This window comes from Bemisia tabaci, chromosome 9 (assembly GCF_918797505.1).
Source record: "Bemisia tabaci chromosome 9, PGI_BMITA_v3".
Taxonomy (NCBI): Eukaryota; Metazoa; Arthropoda; class Insecta; order Hemiptera; family Aleyrodidae; genus Bemisia; species Bemisia tabaci.
The window spans coordinates 5,372,194-5,389,337 of NC_092801.1; the positions used below are offsets into that span (position 1 = coordinate 5,372,194).

General features: G+C 34.2%; 1 protein-coding gene across 4 annotated transcripts in view; it reads right to left on the reverse strand.

Moving 5' to 3' along the window:
* Positions 1-862: 862 nt before the first annotated feature.
* Positions 863-17,144, reverse strand: part of IA-2 (tyrosine phosphatase IA-2) — a 136,328-nt gene continuing 120,046 nt past the window's right edge. For all 4 annotated transcript variants that reach the window (XM_072304256.1, XM_072304255.1, XM_072304254.1 and 1 more), the window contains 12 exons: positions 16,627-16,713; positions 15,520-15,599; positions 14,810-14,877; positions 14,106-14,303; positions 12,976-13,106; positions 11,731-11,785; positions 10,363-10,467; positions 9,586-9,702; positions 8,955-9,152; positions 7,493-7,659; positions 6,361-6,414; positions 863-5,628 (listed from right to left, as the gene is read on the reverse strand). In XM_072304256.1, coding sequence (XP_072160357.1) covers positions 5,364-5,628; positions 6,361-6,414; positions 7,493-7,659; positions 8,955-9,152; positions 9,586-9,702; positions 10,363-10,467; positions 11,731-11,785; positions 12,976-13,106; positions 14,106-14,303; positions 14,810-14,877; positions 15,520-15,599; positions 16,627-16,713 — 1,525 coding nt within the window. In that variant the 3' untranslated portion in view covers positions 863-5,363. The remainder of the gene's footprint in view (positions 5,629-6,360; positions 6,415-7,492; positions 7,660-8,954; positions 9,153-9,585; positions 9,703-10,362; positions 10,468-11,730; positions 11,786-12,975; positions 13,107-14,105; positions 14,304-14,809; positions 14,878-15,519; positions 15,600-16,626; positions 16,714-17,144) is intronic.

Sequence of the window (17,144 nt, forward strand, 5' to 3'; positions counted from 1 at the left end):
GTTGGTTTTCAGCCTCGATTTAGCCGTGATCATTAAAAATAAGATTTTAGTGGTCTCTTGCGTAAGAGTAAAGAAGAACAATGTTGCAAATCTCTACTCATGTTTTATTGATACCTACGTAAAAGAACTGAAAATCCGTTTTTCTTAAAAATTTTTGGGACTTTTTCCCACTTTTTTAAAAATAATCCCAGAGGATTTTTAGTAAAATTTCTCTTTAATATCCTATTGTAAAATAAAGCATAGGACCGAATTTTTAAATGTAGGTAGCAACGGAGGTACGCATTTTTTAACTTTAGCCATCGATATCTTTGATTACATTGAAATTCCATCTTTCTTCTTTTAAATCCTTTTTTGAAGGGGAAAAAAAATAATTCTGCAGTAGAAGTCCCTGTATTGATACCAACAGTATCAAATATTCTTAAGATAGAGAGTGCTCGAAAATCCCTATTTTGACTTTTTGCCACAGAAAACTTTTATTTTGTTGGTACGGGTGCATATGTGGCTAAGCCAGAAAAATTTGTTTTTTACTATAAAAGTTAGACCAATTTTAATCTCGAGAGTTGGTCTCTGCAAAACAGTAAAAGAGATGCTCTGGGCTTTTATTAACTAATTTATCTCTTTAAACTACTTTGCAATGATTAAAATAGTGAATCAATTACAACATTAATTTACTTTAATTTCGATTCGGTGAATCTCTCTTGTTTTCTATTTCCAAAACCGATTTGAATTTGACTCACATTGTAGCTTGCATAGAAACTTGCTTGGAAACTGTTTTTTTAAATTTTTCAAGAGCAGAGATTTTCGGAATATTGCATGAATCAAAACTAAAGGATTAAAGACAGAAAAAGAAAAACAAGAGAAGGCACTTACAAACATCAATGTTTTTATTTGTGAGACTTTAATTGGTAGGTACATTAGACTGGTACAAGACCAAAAAACCAGATGAATGTTCAAGACTTGGAGTGAGATACGATTTAAAAAGACTTATCAAAGTATAAAATAAAATAAACTAAGGACTGCTGAGAAGTTTCCTTTCAAAAAACTGATGGTAAAAAAGGAAATGATTGGCTGTTTATTCAAGCTGAATAATGTGAGCGAATGAAGGGAGGTTTGGTTCTGATGGAGGGTAAAATTAAAACAATGAAAACGATAAGGTATAATTTTCAATTTTGAGGCAATGGAGGATCCTGGAATTTTGGCGGATCCATTCGGAGAATTTTTCTACTAATACTCTTTCACCAGTTGTGTTCGGAGGGAAATCAGGGGAGACAATGTTGGAATTAATGGCAAGTCTCAGAGTCTCTTCGAATTCTTGAGATTGTAACAACCCCTCCCTTTTTAAATTTACAGACACAGTTCTTTGAAGCGCCCGTCCCACGCACAAACTGGAGGTTTCAAAGAGGCTCATTGATGGAATTGTCGGCCTGACAATTTTTGAAGGTGACTGATGTGTTTTGGACACGCCGTAGATCATATCTTGAGATTTTCAACGAATTTCGTGGGAGAACGACCAAGATATTAGAGGATAAGGGCCAGTTTGCAAACTCTAGTTGGTGTCTGGGACAGGCGCTTTAAATAGTATAGGACATAGAGAGGCGCATCTTTCACAATATCTGCTAATTTGCGCATGGGATGTCTGAGAGCTTCAGAATATCAATAGTGAATGACAAGTTTGTGCTGAAAAACAAAGCGGGTCAAATACAGTACGAACGAAGATGAGTACCTGAAAGGAGCACTATTGATACAGAAAATATTATTAATGATTAATATTTTGCTATCGTAAATCATCAGTAACTACCGCTCAGCCAGCTTGAGTTTGTTCCTCAACGATCATGCTTCTGTCTTGGTTAATGCGATCCATTTGATGATGCTTTATTTTAAAGGATACTTCTTGCAAGGTGTCATAGTAATGAGCCAGACGGTACGTGAATTAAATACCAAATAATTTAAATACAGCTTGTCAACACCAGGCTCATTCTAAAAAGTGGGCTTCAGGGTAAATAAGTCTATCAATATTGGTTTGGTAGATTTCAAAAATAAAACTACATACTAAGGTGGTATTTGTTGGTATGCATGACTTTGAAATTTAATTTACGAATCTGAAGTAAAACGCAAGAATGCAATGCAATTATTCATTTGAATGTTTGGGGAAAAAGTGAAGAAAGGAAAGGAAAAAAAAGTAAAAGTAGGATTGATTTAATAGACATTTTTAACAACGTACACATTGATGGCTTAATGCGAAAAATTTGTATCTCGAGTGTAACGTTAGAATACCTCCAATAATGGTTAATTTTTTTCAGGAAACTCATCAAAAGGTTTCCAGCAATTTTGAGTGATTTTTTTTTAGAATGACAAAAGAAAATTTACACAAAATTCTGACAGTAACTTTTGGTCAGTTTCCTTCAAAAAAATATATCATGACGGAAAACTTACAGATCGCAAACTGAGATACACATTTCTCAACTTTAGTCATCCAAATATGTAAGTGAATTGGGCAATCTTTTGTAAGAATGAAAAAAAAAAAAAAAAAAAAAAAAAAAAATTATTGGGCGATGAGATTTTTCAATGGAACATTCAAAATACAGTTTTCGTTGGTTTCCTAAGAATTGCATGGGAGCTTAACTAACTTTTGCATTCATTAGATAAGGGGGGTGGGAGAAGAAAAACTAACTTTTGCATTCATTAGATAAGGGGGGTGGGAGAAGAAAAGCATAACATTAATAACTTTTCTCGGTCAAGGTGATGATCAACTCATAAAATGATGCCTCAAAATACACAATAAATTCAAGAGTAACAATTAAACAGGTATCCTATAATAAATAAAATATGTCCATCCATAACGTAAAACACTCGTAGACACAATGAAATACTTTTAAACAATTGACTAGCATAAACAAATTCATACAAAAATAATTATCGATGCTTTCAACTTCACGCCTCGTTTTTTTGCCTCATAAAGCTTGTATCGTTCGTCCTGTTTCTGTCGAAAAACGAAAGTGCAGATACTGCCTCTGTCGAGAAATTAAGATACTTAAAATTTAAAGAGAATACAACGTAGATGCATCCAACTTAAAACAAGAAAAATAGAATTAAACAGAAGGTAACAATATGCACCAAGGTCAACACATTGGAGTCTGCATTTCAAGCCGGACTTTGACAATAGGAATCAATTGAGATAAAAGCCCAGGTGAGGGATCATGACAGTTATTTATTTAAAAAAATATAAGCAATCAATTAGCAGAAAAAAATGAGGTAAGAAAATAAGTAAATTAAAAAAAAGGAACTTTGATTTGAATTCAATACCTTTCCTTTAGCTTATATGTGGAGACCAGTATATATAATGAATTAATTCTGGAAATATGTAGCTTGAAAATTTGATTTTTCATAACAAACTGAACAATGGCCTCATTTTTTAACACTTTTCTCCAACTGTCAAAAAAAATAAAAAAATTGACAAAGTCGATTCATGCATTTTCGGTGACGTACATCATTAGGATTGTTTTAATTTTTTTTCTTTCACAAATTTTCACATTTTAAAATTGAATATCTTTATTCAGAAAGAGTTTCACTAGAGTTTTTTGTCCAAAATGACATTTCTGATAATTTTTTTTTTTTTTCAAAATCTTCATTCATTTTTTGAAACTTCTGAAACATTTTCAATGTTTGAATGCCATTCAGATTTTTATGGGCATTAAAAATTAGAAGGAAAGATGCTCTTCATCGATCTTTGACGTCTTTTTTTGTCCTTTCAAAATGTTCAATTTTCTAGTTGGGGACTTTCCAAAAAAATACTTTCAAATTCCTATTATTATCAATGCTCAAAGTTTGGACGGTAACTTTCAAACATTTCCTGAAACTAACAATTGGACAATTTCATTTTGCTTATGCTTTTGATGGAATTAAAAAAAATTAAAACAAAAATTCGATTATTAAATAGTGTTTGAACTGTGCAAAATCTAGCATAACCGGTTACAGGAAAAGTCTACATCCCTGAGATAACTTACGCCTATAAAGTGAGATTTCCATCTTTGCAGTCAGTTCGGGTCGCCGGAAAAGATGAGGGGGGAAAGAGAACTCCAATGTGCTCAAAAAATCAACTAGTTCGGAAACAAATATCAAAAATAAATTCTGAAATGTAAAATTGTTGCTGAGAGAAAAATACTCATCTTAGGGAAAGGGTTGTGCAAAATTTAGCCATTTAAAATTACAAAATGCTATCAATTCTAAGTAGACTTAAACAAATTCGAATTTAAAAGAAAAGAAAATGGAGAGAAGAGATTTCAGAATCATTTCGCATTTATGTAGTGCAGCAGATGTGTGGATGATATTTAGGATTAAACATATCTTTAATGTACTGTAGAAGTCCTTTCAGTTAAAAATTCTAGGTGGCATTTTCCTAGATATATGCTGGGAGCTGCCTCAATTTTTTTAATCTATTGAAGTAAGAGGCAAAACGCTAGGAACCACCAACAGGCAAACTTTTTTTTTGGGACAAGTTTCTTTTTCTTCAAAGGATTCGGATTCAAGAACACTCATTTCCATCAATAATGAAAAGCCAGGTTGTGCGCATAACACATTATTTTTTGATTTAGGTCATTCTTGGTTCAAAAACCTTGTCATTTTGAGTTTAAAAGTCAAAAATTTGGCACAGACTGAATCATGTAATCGACTGACTATCTAAATTCGTTCAAGACAGCTGATTTGAAGACAGAAAGATGTTACTAAATCCTTACAAGGTCAATAACCTGCTTAACTTGGTGCATTTCCCGGTTCAGATGCAAACTGAGGTATCGCAGTTTTACCATAGGTTTAAAAATTCACTGGAAACTTTTTTTGAGCTAGGGTGTCTGAAATTTTCTGATATACTCATTTCTTGAGATTTTTAAGAGCGCATTTCCGATGAAAGCCTTGGATTACCTACCAATTATTCTCCTTCCTCTCAGAAAAAACTATGTTTTCCTGCAGACTTCAGTGCTAAAGTATCCATTTTTTCATCTTCTAGCTAATTCTTGGCGCTGAGTAAACACAGACTGCAAGGTAAAACACAAAATGGTCTCAAAACCAAGCAGAAAATGAGGTAATTTCCCATCTTGAACTCTGATCCCCAGATAAACTTTTTATGGATCCCGGAATTTTCCAGTTTCTTAGGTTCTGGACACTATTAAGGAGACTCAGAAAACAGATTTTACACTAAAAAAAATCCTCTTCAACTTGCGTGGGGAAATTCTATCTTTATTCGTGAAGAAAAAAAGTCAGAGTTTGGCAACTAGAAGAAAGAGAGATGACAGAACTGATAGTCAGTCGCTCGAGCTAGTGTCCGTATATTACTGTGCGAAGACAGTTTTCCCAGTCAGTTGAGATTCCTAGGTCGCAGGAGTAGTTGTGGAGGTTGTGACAGTGACGGCTGTTGTCGCTGTTGTGGCTGGTAGAGCTCGCAGAATTGCTTGAACTTCTTCTGCGACGGCTGCGAGAACAAATTGGAATTGCTGTTTTGTTGCGACAGCTCCTGCACGCTGATCGCGGATGTGTTCCAAGGTTGCAGCAATGTCGATTTCCTTGGCTCCTTTCGCCATTCGATTCAATACCATGTCAAGGAGACAGTATGTTCCAGTTCTGCCAACTCCGTCGCTGTGAAAATGGTGAAATTTCAATAATGGATGCAGAAACTAGAAAAGTACCAAAAATAAGAATACATCATGGAGTCTAGAATTTTCGTTTTTCCCATATCCTGACAATCCCCTGATTCTTCCTGATTTTCAAAGAACAGTTCTCTGAAAAAACATAGAATTTCCGTGGGTTTTCCACCAGATTTTCTTGGGGGGGAAAAAAAAATCTTCTTCGACGGTGGGAATTTTTAACTTTATCTGATTCTTTGAAGCCGAATTGACGAAAATACCAATTTAAAGAATAATCTGATTTCAGAGGGGAAAAAGAAGAAATTCCCGGTTTTTCAATTTCCTAACAAAATTCCTGATTTTCCCAGATACGTTTCATTCCCTGATGAATCCCAGTAATTTCCGGTTTATGAACCAAAGTTTTGATTTGTTTTAAAGCGGTTCAAGTGCTTACTACCTTGCCTGCTATGTTGGTTGTATGGACCAGCATTGAAGGGTTCCAAAAGTCCACACCAGTTGTTTCGACCTGCGGTTACTTCCATTGAATGCTCTCATGACCTCAGTGGTCATCGGAGCTGTGTATATGCTTACAGCTCAAGACTGGCATGGCTTCAGCAGAGAATGTACCCCTGAACTTTTGTTCTTTGTTTGTTTTTTCTTTTTTCAGGGGAGGTGGGACAATGCTGTGAAGAAAAAAATGGCCGGATTCAGGAAATAAATATTAAATGAATAGAAAAAGAATTACCTGCAGTGGACAACAATTGGACAGGAACGACCACGGAATGATTTGTTCACTTTCCTGAAAAAAAAAGGAAAAAATTGAATAGGGAAAGAATATATATTTTTAAACTTCTCGTAACTTGTAATTCACCTTGTGGACTTTAAATTCAGGCCCAGTTTTATCCATCACCTTTGATAAAAATTTGACAAACTTGGTAAATTTTAAACAGGTCAAAACTTTTACTTTCTTGATGTCTAACCAGAGTCAAAAATTCAGTCCGACTGGGTAATTAACTGAATCAGCCATAAGATACCAAAATTGAGATATGATTGGTGCTCTTCAGCCCGTGATAAGATATACAATAATAAAACAATTTAAAAAGCGGGTATCAAGGCTAATTTTTGCGAATAAAATAAAAAAGTTTCGGCTGAAAACTCAGCCTTCCTCAGTTGGATAAAATAGCAAAAAGAAAAATGGTCAACATCTGAAATAGTGCTTAATTGTGTTGTTATAACAATATTGTTCTCGCTTTGAAAGGTACAGCCAATTACTATTTTAGATTTTTACCTTTTTTCTTTTTACTATTTTATCCAACTAAAGAAGGCTGAGTTTTCAGCCAAGACGTTTCGGTTTTATTTGTGAAAATCAGCCTTGTTCCCCGATTTTTAAATTGTTTCACTATTGGATACCGAAATTGGCACTTCAAGTTCTGTTTTGGCTGGAATAAGTTTGGAAAGCAACGGTTTCTTTAAGCCTCACAAGCTTTCTCTCAGCTGTAAATTTTACTTACACTGGAGAGGAACTCTTATCCAACAAATCGTTCTGAAATTTATGTTTTTTGGTAATTTTTAGAATCCTGCAAATCCTAAACTTGAGCGTGCTACAAAAAATATGTGACAGGAGGTTTTTTTTTTTAAAGACACCTAATTTTACTTTCAACTCAGGAGCATATGTACATCCATCTTAAATGGAAAGGGCAATTGGAGATTTTTGCACTCATAATGTTGGTTTGTAGTTGGTTAATAAATTGACATAAAATCACAATTTTCTCAACAGGAAATGAGGAAAGTGATCGTATAAAAGAAAAACAAAAAAACTACTCAAATAAAAGCTATAAAATCCAGCAAGATTGTTTAATATAGATGGTAGGCCTTACCTGCGGAATTCAAGGAGTGCTTTGGTATTGGATGGTACACCACCATCCGGCCACGAAAGGAAGTGAAACTGGGTAACTGTGCGTGTTTCACTTGTCTTCAGATTTTTCAAGTAAAAGCTACGTACTAAATAGTCATCGCACCAAATATGCTCACTCACCAGGTGCACCTGAAAAGTAATAGCACATCATCCATATTAACTTTTGTCAAAATGAATTACTCTATAATTTAGAGCAAAAGCATTCTGATAGAGAATTTCCAGGTGTCTGAAATTTGATGCATTTCGTGTTTGAGTGGAAGCTACAGAATGAACTGAACTCGAAGATACCTTTGGTTCATGAATTGAACGATGGACCACTAGACAAGGTACGAGTTTCAGCATTCTGATGCATATTTCTTCACCGAAATTTCACTCAAAATGATGCGCACAACGAAAATTACCGAAATCAACTCTTTCCGAAGATATTTAATGATTCTTGGTGCGTGAATTAAACCCACCCGCTCATGATAACTCAATGCTCTGCGTGATTCATATCGTGTGCTAAACGTTATCATGAAAGTCTCTGCAATAAAAAAATCTGGCAACCTCAATCTTGACGCTTTGGCTCAGCTATAGCAAATTACTTAAAGTTGAACAACACGCGGTGGGAAGTGAACACTGCTCGTTTGAGAAGCTTGCTGAAAGCGTTGTAGTGCGCGATTTGACTCACGTGGAGCTTTGAGTTTCTTGTGAGCGGGCAGTTCAAATTCTTCGTAACCAATGTGAAATAAAAATGTTAATATCTCCGTTAGGAGTTGGTTTTAGTAATTTTCGTTGCATGAATCATGTTCTACGTGAAATTCTGGTTAAGAAACATGTATCAGAGTGCTTGAATTCGTACCTTGTCTAGTGGTCCATTATTGAAGAAGATATGACAAAATTATCTATAATCTGCTAAAATACGTGTGTTTAAATGGAAAATGCCGCCAGATGATGTCAGTAGGCGGTGCATTTTCTCAGTTTTAAATATATTTTTATACTATTTCTCATATCAGAAAAAAATTATGAAAATGTACTGTAAAATCAGCTCTTTAAGCACTTTCAGATGAAGCAATAAAAAATGTGCATGCAAATTCTCCATTAATACTGGCAAAAATGGGGGGTATCGATATGGGCTGCTTTTGGATCCACTCTGGCTAAATTTAAACATGACGATTTTTTGCTTACATTTGTGGAATGCATTATGATATGACCATTTCTGGTCTTTTCGGTCCTAAACATGGGTCTAAAGGCCAATTTTGGCGAAAAAAGTGGCTTTTGTTGGTTTGTGGGCGAATGCTGTAAAATCAGCATTTTCCGCCAAAATCCGCTTTCAACCCAAGTTGACTACTTTTGTAGATTTATAGCATACATTTATAGCATATATTTTTAAAATATATATATTAGCATACATTTTTAAAATATAGTGTTTTTCGAAAACTCACCTCATAGATATGATATAATTCAGAGCCTTCTTCCGGCCAGTAACGATGAGACATCACTACCTCATTTTCGATAAGTCTTGTTAGCATGACAATAACAACGCAGCCCTGCTCCCAAACCATTTGCCACAAATCAGGGGCGGTATGCGGTAGAGGTCCTTGAGTTGCGATGTATGCTGGATTGCGCGGGTCATGATCAGTCTGTAATCGTAAGTTCAATTATTATTACTGGAATTGTGAAAAATACCAACAGATTCTTGAATGTCTGTCAAAACTGTCAAACTGTGGCCTTACTTTACAAAGCATTTATGTTATTTTTCATTTTTTTTTTTTTTTTTTTGGGCACCTGATCATAAATTTTCCTAAATTACAGAGTGTTCAAATGACTGGTGAAAATTGACACTTTTTTCCATGACTCTGGAGCACCTTTTTACAGGACCATTACTCCAAGTTTTTAAACTTAAACAGGCTGCTCCATGCAAGAAGAAAAGGCTGAAATATTAGAAATTTTGCAAACCGAAAAAATGGTCCATTTTTGAGAAAGCTGGAACTTTTGATGAGTTTAATAATCTTTAAATTTTAAAAAGTTTGTTCCAACATACATTCAGGAAATTACGAAGAGCAGGAAACTTACAATTGTTGAAGCATTAATATAGTCGGATCCAGAGAGGTTTGCTAGCTCGTTCAGAACAACGCGAGCGTGATCATAGGGTAGAGCATTTACGAACCGATTTTTCTTAGAATTCTCTGTCTGTAAGTAAAAAAATAAAATAAAACTTAAATCACTGGTGAAGGTATGAAGGTTTGCAGTGATATTAATAAAATGTAATTCAATAAATTCAGAATTAAACATGCATTTGAGGAATTGTTTGTAAACACTCCAGAAGATGTCATTGGAAATTTCTACAGAGAACGCTAATTACGAAACTTGACCTGCTTTTACACTGTGAACAAGCATGTGTTTTAGAAAAATCAGAGTATCCACAGAATTTCAGAGGAAAAATTGTTGATCTTTCTTTAGGTCTTTCCTAACTGTTGGGAAATTTTTTTTTATTTCAGAAAAGACATTATTTAGTATTGAGCAATCATTAATAACAGGATTGCCACGGAATTCTGTGAATGAATGCCCCTGAAATTTTCCTGATTCAAATTTTGGCAAAATTCCCTGACTATTGAGGATATGCCAGAAGATTCGAAAAACATTATTTGAAATAATTATCATTTAAAATTGGATGTGTGCAACGTGAAACCCCTTCTAGAAAGCAAATAAGGGTGTATCAACCCCTGACGGTCACATATTCATCCTTGTTGTCTCTTTCTTATGGTTATAGTTGAGACTGGCAGAACACTATCCTGCAGTCTTCATGCACCTGTCTTTAAGGATCGAAAAACTTGTGGATAAATAGCATACCTTTTGTGCTATTGCGACAGAGCAAGGCTCTGCTTCGTACGCGCACAGGCCAGCCCACTCCTTCTCTAACCGGTCCTTGTTCCTCAAATGGTCTTCCATGTAAGACTGAAAAAACGACAAAAAACGAAAATTAATATTTTATTTAAGACTCTCAACGCATACTTATACATCAAAACACTGAAGTAATAAACATAACCTAATCTAGCTTAAAAGTTTGCTGAAATTTTAACTTCACTTAATATACTCTTTAGCAACATCAGTTTGTAGTTACTTTTGACACAATTTTTAACTGTATTAAAAGGTGAGATTAACACAGAGATTAAATGGAAAACATCTTAAAATCGAAACATTTGGAGGATACAGAGCTTAATTGATCATTTTTTTGGTCAAAACAAAATGATTTATTCTGAATAGTCTTATTATGAATAGTCATCTCAGGTTTTGCCCTATAGCTGCAGTCAAAATTTAAGGGAGGGTCACTGGTGCCCTTTTTTTTTTCAATTCATTTCCTGAAAGTACAGGGTGAAGTAAGTTTCTAAGAATTTTTACAGATTAACACCAACTCTAAACAGCAGAGGAAATCTGCTTTGGAAATACAAATGCTGGGACTTGTTTGAAACGATATTTATTGGCAGGCTCTGATAACAGAGCAAGGAGATGGAAACAACTTTGCAGATTGGTTGAACTCAGCTCCAAGCATCGCCTTGATACGTCCACTCAAGTGTTGGCTTTTGATTGATCTAATTTCGATTAGGTACCTTCTTCTCCCCTTAGAAATAATTTTTGGAACTTTAAAATGAACTATTCGGTTTTTCCCACAAAATTTTGCGTAAAAAATATGATACCATCACCCTGCAAAAATTCCTTGCCACTGGTATGTTGTTTCATTTGATTATTCTGTTTCTATTACTTTCACTGAATATTGTCATTGCAATAGTATTGAAAAGAATTCGCCAAACAAAACTTGAAAAAGATCTTAACCATGAGATCTCAGTGGCAGTCTCAAGAAAAAACATTTAGTTTTGACAGCATATGTAGAATGGAAAAGGGCTAGAACAAAAGTTTAAGAACGCTAAATGCTAAAGAGCAAAAAATTAGAAAAGTAATTTTATTTTGCCCTTCTGTAATGATGGGAAATAAAATATAATGATCATAAATATAAATAGCAGAATTATTTATATTTTAGAGATGGAAATTTAATATAGATTTAAATTTTAGAGTATTAGCATTTTGCATGACTCGTTTTGCTAATTTGAGCATTAAACAGAGTAAAACAAAGATTTTAAATCCAGTTTTTCTATGAGATTCACATTTTCGCAAACTTTAAAACTGCGTTTTGGTGTTAAAATTGAAAATTGAAATTCATACCAAAACCATGTGTCCTGTGGATATGTCCATGTTGGTTAGGGCAGGCTCTTCGCTCCTGTAAATTTAATAAAGAAGAAAAAAATGAACCATCAATCATTTAGGTAAAAGCAATTTTTATGCTCATTTAAATTTTTTTTGTAGCTATATTAATACTATAGTGGGTCAGCTGCACAATTTCTCTCTGATCATTCAAAATATCAGAGCCCCAGATGGTAAAAATTTCTGAGTCACACTAATGAAAAAAACCAAGTAAGGGGTGTCATTCGTAAAATAGGTAATGCTGAAAATTGGATTTTTTTACTTCCTCCCTCCCTCTTGTGATGCATAGCTATACACGTCTAAAAAAAGTATGAAATATACTAGATATTACTATATTCCTTGCCACTGCCTCATTTCAAACCATAATATTGGTTTGGTCTCATTTTAAGGTTTATATATAACAAGAGCAGAGATCTGGAAATACTGCAATCGAGATACACATTTTTGCAATTTTCACCATTGATAGATGTTTAGACGGAAAAGTTGGTGATTTTGCCAACATGAGTTAAAATTCAGCTTAAAACTGAAATTTTCATTACAGAGGGGAAAAAGCTCATTCAAGCACAATTTACCCCTGTAGAAAATGGATGTTTGGTGCAACACTAGTTACTAGATGTTTGTATTAAGATGATTCGATGGACGCCATATTTTGTGTCAGAAAGGCATGCGATATATCGCATCGATTGGTTCCATTTTTTCAGCTACTCGTCATTTTTCTCCAATTTTGCGATCGCAATTTTGCTGTCAGGAGACTAAAGCACTCACTTACCAATTTTAAGAAAGAAATTCAATGTAATAAAGGCGTGGTTTTTTTGGAGAGAGAATATCGCATTTGAGTGCAGTTTCGATATCAGTATCGAATACAATGTTTTCTCTCTAAAAAAACCACGCCTTTAGTACGTTGAATTTCTTTGTTAAAATTGGTAAGTGTGTGCTTTAGTCTCCTGACAACAGAATTGCGATCTCAAAATTGGAGAAAAATGACAAACAGCTGAAAGAATGGAACCAATGGATGCGATATATCGCATGCCGTTCTAACACAAAATATGGCGTCCATCGAATCACCTTAATACATGTTTGATCCATATGCTACAAATTATGTAAGCCATTGCATGATCTGAGAGGAATTGCAAAGCTTATACAATGTTACTACTAAGAGTGACTCGTTTGGTGATAATAGTAAAAGTAGAAAAAAATTGTCCTTACCATGATGAAGTGCTTGATCTTGATGACGGACTATTATCCGACTCCCGAGACAAACTCGCTATTCGTGCTGTTGGTGAAGCGGCCACTGCTGTTTCTTGGCCCTGTTTTGCCATGCGTGCTCGACACAGGTCCTGGAATAAGTAAAACAAGAAAAACAATTCAGAGAGTTGAACAAAATAAAAGGAAACAAAAAATTGAGAGAGCATCACAATTTCAAGTGACAAGAAGATTAACTTGACTGTTCTCGTGAAAAGAGACCTTGACATACGATGTAAATTTTTCAGAGGAGCAATTTTTGTCAGAATCGAAATTCAGTTCTTGATAGAAAACTCTTTTAGTATCCTGAAAAATAAATTGTAAGAAGCTTACAGTTAGTTAGTCTTTGTGATACCATAAGAGTCTACCAAAACGAGTCACACTTATTAAAAAAATTAGGCAAAAACATGGCCAAGTTGAATTAGTGTTTTCAAAATTGAATTCTTTAAATTTTAAATTCTCAACTACCATAACTACTATTTCATTTGCAAATTGTGGGCATTTTTAGAGCGAAATATTGGTTAAAGACCTCTTTAGACAGAGGTGCCATTATATCAAGTTAAAGTTTTTTGGCACTTTTTCTTTAGTAAACCAAAATTTTAAAACAATTATGATGTTGTAAATCCACGTTTAAAAATTATTTGGAGGACTCTTATCAATGACAATAACAAAATGTTCATCCATCACAGAATGGAATAGTCGCAAACTATTGCAGACTGAGATGGAAGTATGGGAGACTATGAAATGTAGATACGCCTCTGTGCGCTACAGGCAGCGACCGAAGAGCTACAAAAACAAGAGGCCTTACAATGGTAAACTGTATTTTGGCAGTGAAACTACCAGACCACGGATCTCATTTCCAATGTTTAAAAAATCTGCTTTCCCATTTTATTTTTTTGAAGAACAAATCAATGACATTCCTTAAAGTACTCAGGAAGTGTTCTCTGTACAAAGAAGAAACATGACAGAAGTTTTCAAGCATTGACGTTCAATAGTTTCCCATTTAAAAAATTAAGTATGATGGGAAGTCTGCAATGTCGCAGACTGAGATATGTGATCTGGTGGTTTCACTAAGGATTTCTGATTTAACTTACTTGGTATTCTTTGCTAGCTTCAGAGTCATGTGTATTGAGAGCGTCTAATTTGTCCTGAAATCGAGCATGCTTCTTGAGCAGGATGATAATGATACCGATGATGACAAGAGAGAACCCGATCCCTCCAAGGAGGAACGCCAATGCAACAAGCATGTCGTCGTTTTCATTCACAAGACTCACAACAGTTGGGTACTTGGTCTGAAAACAAAAGAGTGGTATTATGAAGGATCAAAAAGACAAAACAACATAAATTAATCTGAAATAATAAACATTTTTTTCAATTGACATCCAAAATCGACAAAAATTGAAAATGTAGGAGAAATGAGTACCTTTCTTTGGTAAAAAAATGTTTGAAGTTTAAATTCAAAAATACAATCGTAACTCTTTTGAACCTTTCCTGGAATAACATTTCACCCAAACAACGGTCATTTTTACAAGTCCCTACTGGCAATTTCTTGTTAAAGTGTTGCTCAAAATAGCGTCTTCCTGGAAACAACCTTCCCATTTTAAATCTCATCCAAAAACGTTTTAACGAGATATTACTGAGGCATGTTGCTTCCAAAAGTGATGAGTGTACGCCCAACCAAAAATCACTGACTCTGCCTAAATGAAGCATGCATCAAACTGCAATCAGTTCATTCGAGAAGAGAAGAGGTTAAAGTCCCTATGAAGAGAGGAAGTAAAAACTGTTAATTTAATCTTACCTTATTCCCGATTCCAACTGCAACTACGTCCACATCAAAGTCGCGTTTAAGCTGTGGCTTTATGTGTTCTGCAAAAATAATAAGAAAAGTGAGACAAAGTAACAGGGGAATGGCCATTGGTTTTCCTAAGATTGTGAATTCCAGCTGTTTGAGTTAATTCAGCATAAAGAGAGTCGCAATAATATGAACATTATAAAACTATTTTGTAGAAAAAAAGAGAAAAAGAAAGAAAGAGAAAAAACAAATTAAACTCAAGACGATCCATTCATCAGGTATTGCAGAGTAAATTTTTTTAACAAAATTGTTCAAAATAATTCTAAATGTACTGTAAGGCTGATAACTGCGCAATATTTATTTTCACTTTATTCAATGCTATCAATATTTATTGAATGAATCAAAATTTTACAAAATTCAAGACTTGGTTGTAAAGTTCTTACGAATAAATATTAAAGTAAATAAGCGAAAGCAAAGTTAATTTTGATTCGCGAATGGAAAATAATGCAAAACAATATAGCACGTGCAAGCATCTTGTAGCGACTATTTTCCACGTACAAGGAGATTATGTGTATGTCATTGAAAGTGAGATTCAATGTATACTTTAAAACTCTTAAATTTTAAGGTAGTGTAAAATTTACCTCATGGTGCAAAAAAAATGGAAAAAGAGAGAGAGATTTCCTCAGAGAAAAAGAAATTTTGAAATGAGAACTTACCGATTCTCTCCGCCACGTCACTTGCGTTCAATTTCAGTAAGTCCGAATCAATTTTGAATGATATTTGATTCTCACTGACTCTGTAAAAATACAGGAAAAAATTTTGTCAAATGATCGTACAGCTTCTTTCATAGAAAAATCCCCCTCTTTCCCCCAAAAAATAGACCAAAGAGGAGTTAAAAATAGATTTTTGGAAAAAATTAATTTTATGAACAAGGATGCTCTTTTTTTTTCCACTCTTTTTTTTTCTTTTTTAATTTTACACAGATTTCCTGTCATTGAAAAAGCATTGAAAGAAAATGACTCATATTTCTCTGTCCATGACATAATTGCTCAAAAGATAATACAAAACGGATTCAATCAAGGATTTGTAGGTTTGGATACACACAGAGGAACTGCAGGAACACATACTCTGTTTGCAGGGCTTGAAAATCTCCGCTCAAACTTTATTTTATCAAAAGAGAACAAACCAATACTATTGCTTGAAATTTTCACAGATAATTCCGCACACAGAGAAGAAAAATCAGGGGGATTTTCAAGAAAATATGTTTGATATTTTCAATTTAAAAAATAAAGTATGACATGATACCGCCAAGATACCAATATTGGTGTTGCTTTACCATCAATCAGTTCAGTTTATCTACTTAGATATTTTGAGTACATAATACAAGGCCAGAAAAAGAATACAGCATAGGTTATGAGAGATTCAGCACTGGTTAGGTAACTTTTTCGTATTTTAAGATGAAATTCTATAGAGCCTTTGAAGCATGATAAGCTTGAAAATAAGGATTATGAGCGTTCCGATTTTTTAAAAATTGAGGCTATAAAATGGATTACTTTAACATTTCTAGATATGGCATAGCCACTTCAGCAGATTTTCGGACAAGCTTTGGTTCAAATTCAATAATCACTACCTGACAAAGGCAGTCATGAAATCTGACGAGATCGATGGTAAAATTAGTTTTTTGTCCCCTTTAATTCGAGAGAAGAATGATTCACGGCTACTTATTTTTTTAAAAGACAAATACACTTCTAATATGATCTAATTGACTTCATCTGGGAAAATGAACTTTAAATTAGAGCAAACAGAGAAATTTGAAGACTTACTGAAGATGAGAGAAAGCTCTCGGAGATAAGCGCAAAAGTTTGATAATTTTTTTGAGGATCCTTTCCCCAATTTTCCAATGTCGAATGCTAGAAATAAAAAAATTCATACGATGAAATAAAAGGCCAAACATGAATTATTACAGGGATGAATATTTTGCCATTGTATGTTAAATATAGTGAAGAACTGCTATTTTCATGATGGAGGGAGAGAAGGCTCAATCAAGCACATCTTTCCCTTAGAGCAATATTGTGACTAAGCTTGGCTTGATTTTTGCAACTTCCTGGTCAGAGACAGAAAATCAGGACAACTACAATGCCAAGCTAAAGAAAAATGTTGTATGAACATTTGAGAGTTGCCAAATTTCCTACGATAAAATTTGTATTTCTGAAGAAAGTAATGAATATTTTTCCTTGAAATTTCTGACACTTTAGATCAACACATTAACCTAAACACATTAAAAGTGTTAACAATTAACATTCGTCAATTAGCAAAAATACCAATGCGTCAATTGCATAAT